The sequence below is a fragment of the Zonotrichia albicollis genome, chromosome 31 (genome assembly GCF_047830755.1).
Source record: "Zonotrichia albicollis isolate bZonAlb1 chromosome 31, bZonAlb1.hap1, whole genome shotgun sequence".
NCBI lineage: Eukaryota > Metazoa > Chordata > Aves > Passeriformes > Passerellidae > Zonotrichia > Zonotrichia albicollis.
Genome location: NC_133849.1, coordinates 2,359,354 through 2,373,648, shown reverse-complemented (window position 1 = coordinate 2,373,648; position 14,295 = coordinate 2,359,354). Strand labels below are relative to the sequence as shown.

General features: G+C 60.1%; 3 protein-coding genes across 13 annotated transcripts in view; 2 read left to right on the top strand and 1 right to left on the bottom strand.

Annotated features, from left to right (window-relative positions):
- LOC102061811 (uncharacterized) overlaps window positions 1-14,295 on the bottom strand; it is a 28,271-nt gene that overhangs the window by 9,181 nt on the left and 4,795 nt on the right. For 8 of the 11 annotated variants that reach the window (XM_074529888.1, XM_074529889.1, XM_074529879.1 and 5 more), the window contains one exon: window positions 5,646-6,037. The exons of 1 other annotated variant lie outside the window; for it this stretch is intronic. In XM_074529888.1, coding sequence (XP_074385989.1) covers window positions 5,655-6,037 — 383 coding nt within the window. In that variant the 3' untranslated portion in view covers window positions 5,646-5,654. Of the gene's footprint in view, window positions 1-5,645; window positions 6,038-12,937; window positions 13,942-14,295 lie in introns of those variants that run through there. 2 more of the 11 variants (XM_074529885.1, XM_074529887.1) reach the window with 1 other exon arrangement.
- LOC141725854 (uncharacterized) lies at window positions 1,658-3,424 on the top strand. Its single transcript, XM_074530001.1, has 2 exons — window positions 1,658-1,778; window positions 1,994-3,424. The coding sequence occupies exons 1-2, from the start codon at window positions 1,764-1,766 to the stop codon at window positions 2,927-2,929; spliced, it is 951 nt and encodes a 316-aa protein (XP_074386102.1). The 5' UTR covers window positions 1,658-1,763; the 3' UTR covers window positions 2,930-3,424.
- On the top strand, window positions 8,097-10,648 carry LOC141725825 (uncharacterized). The gene is made up of 2 exons (XM_074529928.1): window positions 8,097-8,598; window positions 8,886-10,648. The coding sequence occupies exons 1-2, from the start codon at window positions 8,245-8,247 to the stop codon at window positions 9,822-9,824; spliced, it is 1,293 nt and encodes a 430-aa protein (XP_074386029.1). The 5' UTR covers window positions 8,097-8,244; the 3' UTR covers window positions 9,825-10,648.

Genomic DNA, 14,295 nt, shown 5'->3' with positions numbered 1-14,295 from the left:
TGTCACCTCCAGATAAGGCTTGATGGCCCTGAACTGCCACTGCAGCTCCTGGAAGAACGAACTGACGCTGCCACACTCTTCTATCAAGCGCTCCAGCAGCACCAGGCCCTGCTCTGCCCAATTTCCCCTCCTGGTGGCCGCCCTTATCAAGCTGGCGGGCACCATGGCCTCTCCCATGGCCTCGTTGGTGGCCGCAGCCCCCTCGGCCTCGTGCACAGCCCCTGCACAGGCCCCCTCATCCATGCCCAGGGCCACCGGCAGCAACCGGACTATGGCCACCAGGTCTTCCGAATCCATGTCCCAATCCTGGCGGGTTGCCTCATACCGCGGGTCCATGGCCCGGGCGATGGCCATGGTGAAGCCCGTGTGCGTGCAGGCTCCATTGAGCTCAGAGCACTCAATGGCCAGCCGGTCCCATCTCTCCCTGAGCGCAGCCACCAACTCCTGCCAGGCCTTGGCCGCAGCTCTCACATCAGCCCAGGCCTCTGGGGTGAGTTCAAAGGCAGCCAGGGCCTGGCCCAGGGAGGGGACTCCACGGTGGGCCATGGAGGTGACATCGCCGTGGTCCAGGGTCTCACGGAGGCTCTGGGTGAATCTCCTCAGGGCCGCGGGCAGGAACTTTGGGGACACGCGCTGCCGCACGTCCCTGTGTGACCCGGTCACGGTGGCCGCCACCTTGCCCAGGGTGGCCACCACGGACACCAGCGCCTTCAGCAACTGGGGAGGGGACAGGAGGGGAGGTGTCAGGGACCTGGTGGCACTTGTGGCCTCCTGCAGTGGCCCCTGTGCCCTCCCGGGGTCCCTTTGTCTCCTCCCTGGAGGGCTCTGCTGTTCCCTCTGTCCCTTTGTCGCCCCCTTGTCCCCTCTGCCACCCCCTGCCACCCCCCACTGTCACCTCTGCCAGCCCTCTGTCACCCTCAGTCCCCCCCACCCCTCTGTCACCTCTCGTCTTCCTGCCACACTCTCCTGTCCCCTCTGTCACCCCTGTGTGCCCCCTGTCCCCTCCCCCTGCCTCCCACCCCAGGATTGTCACACCTCTTGGGTCTCCATGGCCGCTGGAGACACTCCAGGGACACTCTGGGGACACTCTGGGGGGCGAACACACCCAGGTGACAGCTGGGGACACACGGGAACATGGCACAGCCGGATGGAGGTAGTAGGAAGAGGTGACGATGATGTCACTGTCCCCCCCTGCCCTTCCCCCACCTGTGGGGCCAGGGCAGGGTCCTCAATGTCCCCCCAGTGTTCCCAATGGGACCCCAATGTCCCCCGAGTGTCCTCACATGGCCCTGGTGTTGCCCTGATGTCCCCCACAAGGCCCAAGTGTCCCACAATGTCCATCTGGGGGCACTGGGGATACACTGGGGTCCTATTGGGGACCTTGGGGACACCCCTGTGCCCTTCTCTTGGCAACATCGGGGCCACCCTGATCCCCCCTGTCCCGTTTTGGCTCACCACGATGTCCCAGATGTCCCCACAGTGTCCCAAACAGGACCCTGGTGTGTCCCAAGTGTCCCCAACAGGACATCAGGGGACACTTGGGCCTTGTTGGGGACCCTGAGGGGACATCGAGGTCCCGTCGAGGAAACTGGGGGTACATTGGGGACCCCGCCCTGGCTGGGGGCGGTGACTTCAGCTCTTCCTGCTTCCCCTCTCCGGCTGCGCTGCCTTCCTGTGTGCCCCAGCTGTCACCTGGGTGTGTTCGCCCCCCACCAGTGTCCTCAGAGTGTCCCTGGAGTGTCCCTGGAGTGTCCCCAGCGGCCATGGAGCCCCACGAGGTGTGACAGTCCCGGCGCGGTGGGGGGGAGGGGGGGAGGGGCGGGGTGGCAGAGGGGAAGCAGAGGTGGCAGAGGGGACAGGGAGGTGACAAAGGGACAGAGGGGCAGCAGAACCCTCAGGGAGGGGCAAAGGGGACCCCAGGAGGGCACAGGGGCCACCATAGGAGGCCACAAATGCCACCAGGTCACTGACACCTCCCCTGCCCTCTTTCCAGGTGCTGGAGGCACTGGTGGCCGTGGTGGCCACCCTGGGCAAGGTGGTGGCCGCCGTGACCGGGCCACAGAGGGACATGCAGCAGCGCGTGTCCCCAGAGTTCCTGCACACAGCCCTGAGGCACTTCACCTGGAGCCTCCGTGAGACCCTGGACCACAGTGATGTCACCTCCCTGGGCCTCCCTGGTGTCCCCTCCCTGGGCCTGGCCCTGACCGCCTTTGGGGCCACCCCGGGGGCCATCTGGGCTGATGTGAGAGCCACGGGCAGCGCCTGGTGGAAGTTGCAGGACGCACTTGATAATAGGTGGGGCCACCTGTACTGGGAGGCCATCCACCTCTGTGATGCCTGCCAGGACGCGGCCAACGCCCAGGCCGGGGACCCACAGGACGAGGCCACCCGCAGGGGGACAGCTGGGGACAACCTGGCAGCCACAGCCCAGCAGCTCATGGTGGCCCTGGACAGGGATGAGGAGGCCTCGGCAGGGGCCACGCACAGTGCCCAGGTGGCAATGGCCACCAATGAGGCCATGGGAGAGGCTGTGGTGGCCTCCAGGCGGGCGAGGGCGGCCATCAGGAGGAGACATTGGGCAGAGGTGGCCCTGGAGCCGCTGCAGCGCTTGGCGGACGCATGCGACTCAGCTGGCAAGTTTATCAGTTACATAGATTTGCAGTTCGAGGAGATCGCGTGTGCCCCAAAGGGGACAAATGAGGCACCCCCCAATGTCCCTGTGGCTTTGGTGGCCAAGGCTGAGCAGCTGTGGGATGCCAGCGCCCGCCTGTTCACGCGTCACCTGCTGGGGACACTTGGGGACATCCACGACCTCCTCTTGAGTCCCTATGGTGGCCGTGGTGGCCCCAATGGCCCCGGCAGCCGTGCAGTGGCCGAGCAGTGCCAAAAAGCCATCGAGGTCATCCCAAATCTGCTGCAGGGACAGTGACGTCACAGCTGTGACCTCATCGGGGCGGTCACATCATTGGGGACATCGCTGCTGTCACCTGTCCCCTCTCCCCTCCCCACATGGGATTTGAGACAAATCTGGGGAATTTTCTAGGAATTTTCATTGATACTGTCCCAAATCCTGGTGGGATTTCCTGGGGTGATGTCACCAGGGACACTCAGGGACACTCAGGGACAGGGGACAGGGGTGAATGAGACCCCTCAGCAGCTTCCAGCTTTACACTGTGCCTTCAGCACAGCCGTGTCATAAATGACAATTTAATAATTGGCTGCTGCAATTCAGTACTGGCTTTTGCAAAAAAATACTTTCACAAGTTTTTTGCTCTGGTACTTGATTATTGATTATTGATAATTCCTTGTGGCTGCTCGTTGGTACAAAATAATCTATTTTCTCATGTGTGCACCATGCACTCAATTTAACGGCAGTGTGATGGTCCCCTGGGGCTCGGTCCTGTCTCCCCCTCCGTTATCAGCCGGGATCCCCCCGTTATCACCAGGTCCCCACCCCCCAATTTACCAGAGCACCCCCACGCAGCACGACACCCCCCCATTCACTGCCTCCCTCCCCTTTACCGACCCCCCCAAAGCGCTGGGACCCCCCCGGTCCACGACCCCCACAGCGTGCCAGGACCCCCCACTCACCGCCCTTCCCTCACTCAGGGGACCCCCCCACCCCCGACTCCCCAATCCATGGGTTCCCCCACACTCACCTGGCAACCCCCGGGCCCCCCCACATTGATTGAACCCCCCCCAAAACGCCCCCAGCCCCTCCGCGGTCCCCCCGGGCCGCGTTGGCTGCACCCCCCGGGGCCGCCGCTGAGCGGAACTTGTCAATCAACGCCGATCGATCTTGTAGCCACGCCCATAGAGGGGCGGGCCCGCATTAGTCGGCCAATGGGGAGCGGCGGAGCAGGGGTAGGCAGGGATTGGGGGGGTGAGGAGGGGAGGGGTAGCAACAGCCAATGGGGAACGGAGGGGGCGTGGCCTGAGGTGAGGGAAAGGGCGGGCAACTAATGGGGCGTAAAGAGGGGCGGGGCCTGGAAGGAAACGAAACTGGGCGGGCATGAATGGGGCGTGGGAAAGGGGCGGGGCCATCAATGGGAGGATGGGAAGGGCAGTAAAAGGGACCCCTTGGGGACATCGGGGGTGGGGGTTGGGGGTCCCAGAGTTCCCAAATGATCCCAAATCCTGCTGGATCCCAAGGAATAAACCCAAATTATCTCAAATGCCAAATCCTGGATCCCAAAAATTCCCAGATCCTGAATGCTGCTGGATACACGAAACCAATCCCAACAATCCCAAACCTCAGATGCCAAATCCTGCTGGATCCCAAGGAATGAGCCCAAATTATCTCAAATTCTAGATCCCAAGCAATTCCAAAATTACACCAAATCCAGGATCCCAAGAAGTGTTTAATTCCAGATCCTACATTCTGCTGGATCCCAAGGAATAGTCCCAAATGATCTCAAATCCTGGATCCCAAACAGTCCCAAAGCCCAGATCTCAAATCCTACTGGACACTCAAAACCAATTCTAAATGCTCTCAAATCCCAAACCCTGGATCCCAAAAAATCCCAGATCCCAAATGCTGCCAGACACCCCAAATCCGATCCTAAAAGATCTCCAGTCCTGGGTCCTCAAACAATCCTAAATCCCAGACCTCAAATCCTGCTGGATCTTCATAAACAATCCCCAAAACCAATTCTAAATCAGGGTCCTGGGAGGGGAAATCAGAGCCCTGGGTGGGGTAAATGGGCCCTGAGGGGGTCAATGGGGTCCTGGAAGGATAAATGGGGTCCTGAGGGGAAAATGGTTCCTGAAGAGATAAATGAAGGCCCTGAGGGGTAAGTGGGGTCCTGAAAGGATGAATGGGGGTAAATCAGGGTCCTGTCCAGGGAAATTGGGGCCCTGAGGGGTCACTGGGGTCCTGGCAGGGAAATGGAGCCCTGATGGACAGATCCAGGCCCTGAGGGGTTAAAGCCAGCCCCGAAAGGTTCCCTGAGGTCCTGGCAGGCCCAGTTCTGCCCCTCGGGGGAGGATCAGGGTGTGGGGCCCTCCCTCCTCCGAGCCTCGATGCCCTCTGCCCTCAGAACTTCGGCCGCAACCTCCGGATGGGGACCAGGATGGAGCTCAAGGTGGGAACCCCAAAATCCCGGGGTCGCCCCCAGCAGGTACCTCAGGCGATCTGGGGGGATTTGGGAGGGATTTGGGGGGATTTGGGGAAGTTTGGGGATCCCCAGGGCCACGGGTGCGGCTGGGAGGGAAAAGGGAAGTGGAAAGTTCCGGAGTCTGGGGAGTTCCGAGGGGCCGGGGATGGGGAAAAAGGGGATGGGACCTCCCAGATTCCTGGGGGGATTCAAGTGGAAGCCCCCAGAATCTCACCTGGGTACCTGGGAACCCCAAAACATCCCTGGAGCCTCACCTGGGACACCTGGGAAACCCCAAATCCTTGGGAATTCTCACCTGGGACCCCCCAAATCTCACTTGGGAGTCCCTTGAGACCCTCACCTGGATCCCTGGGACCCCTCAAATCCTCACCTGGGCAGCTGAGAAACCCCAAATCTTTGAAAATTCTCAACTGGGGAGCCACAAATCCCTGGGGAAACCTCATCTGGGAGCCCCTAAATCCCACTTGGGACCCCCCAAACTCCCCCCTTGAATCCCCCCAACCCTTCCTCTACCCCCCTAACCCCCCTTTCATGTCCTCAGGTGTCCCCCTCTGCCCTCCCTCCCGAGGTGGCCCCGGCAGAGGCCGCACAGCACCGGGCCCTGGCGGCCCTGGTGGCCCTGGCCGAGGCCTTGGGGACACCGGACAATGTCCCCACGGCACTGGCTGAGGCTGAGGCTGCACTGAGCCAGGCCCGGGTGGCCCGGGAGGGGCTGGAGAGGGCCCGGGAGGCTGCGGTGGCCCCGGCGGTGGCCCTGGGGACCCTGGGGGACGAGGACGAGCAGCGGCTGTGGCAGGTCGGGGCCATGGCTGAGGCGGCAGCAACGACACTGGAACGTGAGGAGGGACGGGCACGGCGGTGCCAGCGCTGGCTGCGGGCTGGGCACGGGCTGACCATGGGGCTGATGGTGCTGTGCGGGACTGTGTGTGAGTAAAAACCAGTATGGACCAGTATAAAGCAGTATGGACCAGTATGGATCAGTATAAAGCAGTATGGACCAGTATGGACCAGTATAAAGCAGTATGGACCAGTATGAATATCTACAGACCAGTAGAGAATTTTCCCCGCCCTGACCAGTATAAACCAGTACAGACCAGTATAGAGTAGTATGGACCGGTGTGGAATGGTATGGACTAATATGGGGCAGTATGGACCAGTACAGACCAGTATAAACTAGTTCAGACCAGTATAAACCAGTTCAGACCAGTATACATCCTGATAGCACACTGTGGCAGTACTGTATGCTGTGAGTCTGTGCTGCCTCAGTGGGAGACAGTTCAGACCAGTTCAGACCAGTATAGACCAGTATTAATATCTACAGACCAGTAGAACTTCCCCTTGCCTGAACCAGTATATATCAGTTCAGATCAGTATAGACCAGTATGGACCAGTATAAACCGGTTCAGACCAGTATGCATCTTCATAGCACACTGTGGCAGTATTGTGTACTGTGAGTCTGTACTGCCTCAGTGGGAGGCACTACATAGCAGTTTACACCAGTATAGACCAGTATGGACCAGTTCAGACCAGTTCGGACCAGTATAGATCAGTATGAATATCTACAGACCAGCAGAGAACTCCCCCTGCCCTGACCAGTATAAACCAGTATAGACCAGTACAGACCAGTAAAAGGCACTAGGAGCAGTAAGGATCAGCATGAATCAGTAGAGAGCAGTGGGGACAAGTTCAGACCAGTTTGGACCAGTATGAATATCTACAGACCAACAGAGACTTTCCCCTGCCCTGACCAGTATAGACCAGTATGGACCAGTATGGAACAGCATGGGGCATCAGGGGATGCAGGAACCAGTACAGACCAGTACAGACCAGCATGGAGCCCTACAAACCAGTAGAAACCTTCCCCTGTCCCGGGATGGGAGACTGGGATTGAACTGGTGACACTGGGGTGGCGACACTGGCACGGTGACAATGGGGTGGGGACACTGAGCTGCAACTGGGAGCACTGGGCCAGTGGCAGTGGTATGGGGACAACGGAGTGGTGGCACTGGGAGCACTGGGCTGGTGGCATTGGGACAGGACTGGGGACCCTGGGCTGGAACTGGGTTGGTGACACCAGGGTAGTGGCACTCAGGTGGTGACAGTGGGCCAGAACTGGTGGCACTGGGCTGGAACAGGTGACAGTGGGAGAGGACTGGGGACACTGGTATGGAGATAGTGGGACAGGACTGGGGGCACTGGGAGGGGACACTGGGATGGGGACATCAGGAAGGGACAGGGGACACTGGGATGGGGTGGGGAACACTGGGATTGAACTGGTGACACTGGGCTGGTGCTATATGTGGTACTGGTGACACTGGCATGGTGACATAGGTAGGGGGACAATGGGGCGGTGGCACTGGGCTGGCACTGGGAGCATTGGGCTGGTGGCACTGGGACAGGACTGGGGACACCAGGCTGGAACTGGGTTGGTGACATTGGGCTGGTGGCACTGGGCTGGAACTGGTGGCACTGCTGTGTTCCTGATGCCACCTGTGTGGTGTCCCCGCAGTGTCCCTGGACTCAGCCCGCGCCGCCCTGGGGGTGGCTGAGGACAGTCACCTGCTGCTGGCCCTGGCCATGGTGGCCGTGTCCTGTGAGGTGGCCTGGCGGGGCTTGGAGACATCGCGGCGTCACCTGGCCACTGCTGCGGGCCACCAGCGGGACATGGCCCTGCGCCTGCGGGATCGCGCCCGGCGGGTGGCGGCCACCAGGGCCAGCGCCGAGGCCACCGCGGCCATCAACGAGGTCACCGCGGATGTGCTGGGGCGGCTGGAGGAGGTGACGCGGGCGCTGAAGAAGTTGGTGGCCGCTGTCACTCGGGACAGGGAGGTGACACCGTGGGGGACACGGGGACAGGGCTTCCCCAGCGCTGCCCGGGCGCTCGGGGACATCGTGGTGGCCTTGGGGACCTCGGGGGAGGGGCATGAGGAGGTGACGCGGAGGCTGGAGGTGGCCCAGGGGGCACTGGCAGGACAGGGGTAGGGTGGGGACACGAGGGTGGCACTGTCACCGCTGGGGCACGGGGACACCCTCAGGGACATTGGGGACCTTGGTGCCACCCCCGTGTTCTTCCCTTGGGGACACCGGGGCGGCCCTGACGTCCTTTGTCCCGTTTTGGGTCACCACGATGTCCCTAAAGTGTCCCCAACAGGACCCGGTGTGTCCCCAGTGTCCCCAACGGGACATGAAGGGACATTGGGCTCCTATTGGGGACATTGGGACCCGTTGGGGACATAGGGGGGGGGCTTTGGGGACCCCGCCCTGGCCTCGCGGGCGGGGGGGGACAGAGGGGGCGGTGACGTCACCTCGCCCTGCCCCCATCCGGCCGTGCCCGTTCCGCGTGTGCTCCGAGTGTCCCCGGGCGTGTTCCCCCTGTCCCGGCCAGCGGCTCCTGGAGTGTCCCCGGAGTGTCCCCAAAGAGTCCCCGGAGTGTCCCCAAAGAGTCCCCGTTGTGTCTCCAGCGGCCATGGAGCCCCGCGAGGTGCGACAATCCCGGCGCGGGAAGGGCGGGGGGGAGGGGACGGTGGAGGCACGGAGGGGACACAGGGAGGGGCAGGAGGGGACAGGGGCGTGGCGGGAAGGGGGGAGGTGACAAAGGGCTGGAAGGGACCGAGGGTGGCAGAGGGGACGAGGGGGTGACACAGGGACAGAGGGGGCAGCAGAGCCCTCCAGGGAGGGGACAAACGGGACACTGGGAGGGCACAGGGGCCACCCCGGGAGGCCGCAAGTGCCCTAAAGTCCCTAACACCTCCCCTGTCCCCTCCACAGCTGCTGGAGGCACTGGTGGCCGTGGTGGCCACGCTTGGTGAGCTGGCAGCCACTGTGGCCGGGCCGTACGGGGATGTGCTGCTGGCCGTGTCCCCAAGGTCCCTGCACAAGGCCCTGGGGACCTTCCTTGGTCACCTCCAGGACACCCTGGACCACCAAGGTGTCACCTCCCTGGGCCAGGCCCTGGCTGCCTTTAGGGCCAACCTGGGGGCCACCTGGGCCCATGTGACAGCCGCAGCCAGTGCCTGGCGGGAGTCGGTGGCCACGATCGAGGACAGCTGGGCCCGGCTGGCCCGAGAGGCCACCGAGCTCCGTGACGCCTGCAGGGACACGGCGTCCAGGGAGGCCACCACCGCGGCCACCGCCAACACCCGGGCCAGGGACCTGCAGGACATGGCCACCCGCTGGGGGACATCTCTGCACAACCTGGTGGCCAAGGCCAGACAGCTGCCACTGGCCACGGACAAGGAGAAGATGGCCTCGGCGGAGGCTGAGCACGAGGCCCAGGTGGCAGCTGCCGCCAAGGAGATGGAGGCGACCACCAAGGCCACGGAAGAGGCTGTGGTGGCCAGAAGCGAGGGGGAGGCGGCCACCAGGAGGGGACAGCGGGCAGAGGGGGCCCTGGGGCTGCTGGAGCGCTTGGTGGCCGCGTGTGACGAAGCCACCGCGTTCCCCCGGGAGCTGCAGCGCCGGCTCGGGGACATCGAGGCCGCCCTGAAGGGGACAAATGAGGCGTCCGCTGATGTCCCCGAGGATTTGGCGGCCAAGGTGGCCGAGGCCGAGCGGCTGTGGGAGGCCAGCAGCCGCCTGGCCACGCGTCACCTGCTGAGGACACTTGGGGACATCCGCAGGCTCCCTGGTGGCCCCGGTGCCCATGCGGTGGCCGAGAGGTGCCAAAGAGCCATCGAGGACATCCCGAGGCTGCTAGAAGGACAGTGATGTCACCACTGTGATGTCGTCGGGGTGGTGACACCATCAGGGACATGCTGCTGTCACCTGTCCCCTCCTACTGTCCCAGCACAGGATTTGAAATAAATCTGCGGAATTTTCATTAAAATTGTCCCAAATATTGATGGGAATTCCTGGGGTGACATCACTGGGGATATCTGGGGACAGGGACCAACCCAGCAAGCCCTGGTCACTCATGGGTGCTGTTTCCATAGTGATGGGGACAAATGGGGTCCTGGAAGGGGAAATGGGGTTTTGAAGGGGTGAACTGGGGTCCTGGCAGGTTAAATGAGGGTCCTCAATTCCGTCTGTAGGACCCCAATGAACGCTTCAGAACCCTCATTTACCCAGCCAGGACCCCATTTACCCCCCCAGGACTCTGAGCCCCCCACTCTCAAGGGCACATTTCCCCTTCCAGGACCCCAATCTCCTTCTGGGACCTTATTCACACCCCCAGACGGGCCGTGTCCCCTACGCCCCGCCCAAAGCTCTGATTGGTCAGGCTGAAGAAAGGGGCGTGGCCAAGCCAGTGGCAAGGTCTGAGACTCGAAACTGAAATGGATTGGGGGGGAGGGGAAGAGGGGGCGTATACTCCAAAAATGGGATGGACACCCCCACCAAAATCCAGGGAATTCCATGGGAATCCCCAAAAAATGGGACCAGGACCCCAAAATCCCTGGAATTCCCTGGAAACCCCTAAAATACTGGGAATTCCATGGAAATCCCCAAAAACTGGACCCAAGACCCCCCAGATGCCCCAAACTGGGATAAAACGTTGATTTTTCCAAGGAATTCTCAGTTTTTAATGCCCCAAATTGGCATTAAAAGTTTATTTTCCTGGAAATTCCTGTATTTTAATGCTTCAGATTGGATTAAACATTGATTTTCCAGCAAATTCCTGGTTTTCCAGCAAAAACCCAGGAACTTCCTGGAGAGTCAACTTTTAATCCCAATTTGAGGCATTACAAAAAAAGGGCCTCAGAGGGGGGGGTGTTGGGGGTCCTGGGGAGGATTTGAGCAGTCCCAAGAGGGTTTGCGGGTTCTGGCAATTCCTGGAGAGGATCTGGGAGGACCTGGAGGGCCTTGAGGGGTCCTGGGTGGGGTTTGGGGGCTCCCGAGGGGTCCTGGAAGGTTCTAGAAGGGGTTTTGGAAAATCCCAGGGAGGATTTGGGGGGTCCTGGAGGGTTCTAGCTGGGCTTTGTGGGTGGCCAGTGTGCTGCAAATGGGGCATGTGGTGGAGCCATGCTGACAGATCCTGCAGGAGCTGGAGGGGGATGGGACCAGCAGGGTCGTGGTGGGGCACCGTCATCATCATGGAATGTTCATGGTCATGATGGGTCATCGTCATTGTCATCAGCACTGTCACAGAACATTCATGGTCATGATGGGACCATGTAAAGGAACATCTGTGGTCATCATCATTGATGGGTCATCATCACTGCGGAACATCTGTGATGGTTGTGAGTCCATCCGTGGCCTTGATGGGTCTTCACTGTCATTGTCATCATCAAAGGTTATCCATGACCATGACGGGTCCATCCCTGATCCTCAAGTGCCATCCATGGTCTGGATAGGTCTTTGCCTTTCTCATCATCATCATCACTGTGGTTGTGAAGGGTCTTTATCATAATCATCAAAGACCATTCATCTTCCTGAAGGGTCATTAACGTTGTGGAATGTCCATGATGGAGATGAGTCCATCCGCACTCTTTGCCTTTATTGTCATCATCATCACAAGCCAACCATGGCCATGAAGGATTTCCATAGTCATCAAAGGCCAACCACGGTCATGAAGGGTCTCCATTGTCATCAGGGGCAGTCCATGGTAGGGAAGAGTCTCTATTGTCATTGTCACACACCACCCACGGTCTCAGTGGGTCATTGCGTGCCAACCACAGTGGAGAAAGATCTTCATCCTCCTCCTCATGGACCCTCTGTTGAGCCCTGTGGCTCAACCGTAGAGGAGAAGGACCCTTGTCATCGTCATTGTCACCATGGGGTTCCCACGGCAGTGAGGGGACAATCCATGGTGACATTAGCACCATCCACGTTGGGGACGGGACAATCCATGATGACATCAGGACCATCCATGGTGACATCGAGACCCTCCATGGTGACATTAGGATCATCCATGGTGGGCACGGGACCATTCATGGTGACATTAGGACTATCCATGGTGACATTAGGACTATCCAAGGTGGGGAAAGAACAATCCATGGTGACAATGTGACAATCCACGCCGACATTGTGACAATCCATAGTAACAATGACCCTTCCTTCTCCTCCTCCTCCTCCTGGGCCACCCAGGCCACCACCATGGAGCTCCTCCAGCTCTGCATGGCCACTGCCACATCCCCGTCTCTGCCATCCCAGGAGATCAAGATCCACATGGAGGATGGTGATGATAACAACGATGACGGTGACAACAATGACAACTATGACAATGACAAAGGCACTGCGTGGATCATGCCAGACAACACCGCCACCACTCTGGCCATGCTGCTGGACCTGCCCGCCATCTTCAATGTCAAAGCCAAGCCAGCCACCACCACAGTGACCACACTGGACATCCCCCTGCTGACCAACCCGCTGCTGCCCAGCTGGACACTGGTGGACCAGAACGGCCATGAGCTCCTGAGCTGCAGTGGCCGCACGGCCCACACGCCGGTGAGGCCGGGCACCGCCAGGACCACGGGAAGCGCTCGGTGGCAACGGCCCAAGGGCGAGCGGCGCGTCTGGCTGAGCCCGGGCTATGGCCATTCCCCTGAGGCCACTGACCCTCAGGCTGTGGCTGTTCCCCTGTGGCCATTCCTGCTGACCCTCAGGCTGTGGCTGTTCCCCTGTGGCCGTTCCCACTGACCCTCAGGCTGTGGCTGTTCCCTGCAGCCATTCCTGCTGACCCTCAGGCTGTGGCTGTTCCCTGCAGCCATTCCCACTGACCCTCAGGCTGTGGCCACTCCCCTGTGGCCACTGCCCCCCACACTTGCAGTTCAGACACCACTGGGAGAGCACAGGAAACAACAGGGGGGCTGGAGTATGGAGTATGGCCAGTGACCGGTATGGACCATTATGAAACAGTACAAACCAGTACAAACCAGCATAAATCACTATGGAGGAATATGGACCAGTATGAACCAGTACAAACCAGAAGCAGTGCTGGGTCTGTGAGTGATCACTGTGGCTCCCGGACCAGTCTGGGGTTCTGGTCCCAGCTCAGGCACTGGTCCCAGCTCATCCCAGTTCCCAGTTTAGCCCCTGTACTGGTTTGGGATCACTCCTAGTTCAGTCTGTACTGATTCAGGCCCAGTTCCCAGTTGAGTCTGTACTGGTTTGGGCCCAGTTCCCAGGTTATCCCAGTTCCCAGTTGAGTCTGTACTTGTTTGGGCCCAGTTCCCAGTTGACCCCAGTTCCCAGTTCAGTCTGTACTGGTTTGGGCCCAGTTCCCAGTTGATCCCAGTTCCCAGTTCAGTCTGTACTGGTTTCGGCCCTGTTCTGTGTTTAGCCCCGCCCCCTCCCAACCAAGCCAATCAGCACTCTCAGTCCTGAGCACAGCAGCCAATGGCAGCACAGGATGGGCGGGACTTCTGTTGCCATGGGAACTTCTGTTACCATGTCCACCTTTGGGGACACTTTGGTGGCTCTTGGGGACACTGGGAGGGGTTGGGGACACCTTGGGACACCTTGGGTGAATTGGGGACATTCCTGGGACATGTGGGGACACCAGGAGGCCATTGGGGGGGGTTGGGGACACCAAAGAAGCTCCTTGGGGACATCAGGGACTCTCTGGGGACCCTCTGGGATGGTTGTGGCAGCTTTGGGGACATCAGGGGCTGGGCGGGGACAAAGTGACACCGAGCCAGGGCTGGGCCAGAGCCATGATGTCATCACCGTCATAGTGACATCATCAACATCACCATTGTGACATCACCACCTCCACAGTGATGTCATCTCTGTGCTGGCAGTGCCACCGCTCCCTGATGATGTCACCTGTGTCCCTGATGATGTCACCGGTGTTCCCATGGGGGCACTGGCACTGCGGGGTCCCCGATGTCCCCGAGGATGGCGGCACCGAGGGCCTGGAGCTGCGTCACCAACGGGGCCAGGGACACTGCGGGGACACATTGGGGACACTGAAGTGACACTGGGGACACATCTGGGGACACTGAAGACATTGGGGATGTTTAAGGACATTTGAGGACACTCAGGGACACTTTGGCGACACTCAGGGACATTTGGGGACACATTTGGGAGCATTGAGAGGACGTTGAAGGACATTTGGGGACATTCAGGGATGTTTTCAGGGACATCTGGGGACATTGGGGACACATTGAAGGGATATTTAGGGACACTGGGGACACACTTGGGAACACACTGGGAGACATCTGGGGACATTTGGTGACACTGAGGGAACACTAGGGACATTGGGAACATAGGGACACATTTGGGGACACTGGGGCCACAT

Coding starts and splice junctions, on each gene's coding strand:
- LOC141725825 (XM_074529928.1), top strand. CDS start 8,245: ATGTCCCTAAAGTGTCCCCAACAGGACCCGGTGTGTCCCCAGTGTCCC. Junction 8,599..8,885: donor CGGCCATGGAGCCCCGCGAG/GTGCGACAATCC, acceptor TCCCCTCCACAG/CTGCTGGAGGCACTGGTGGC.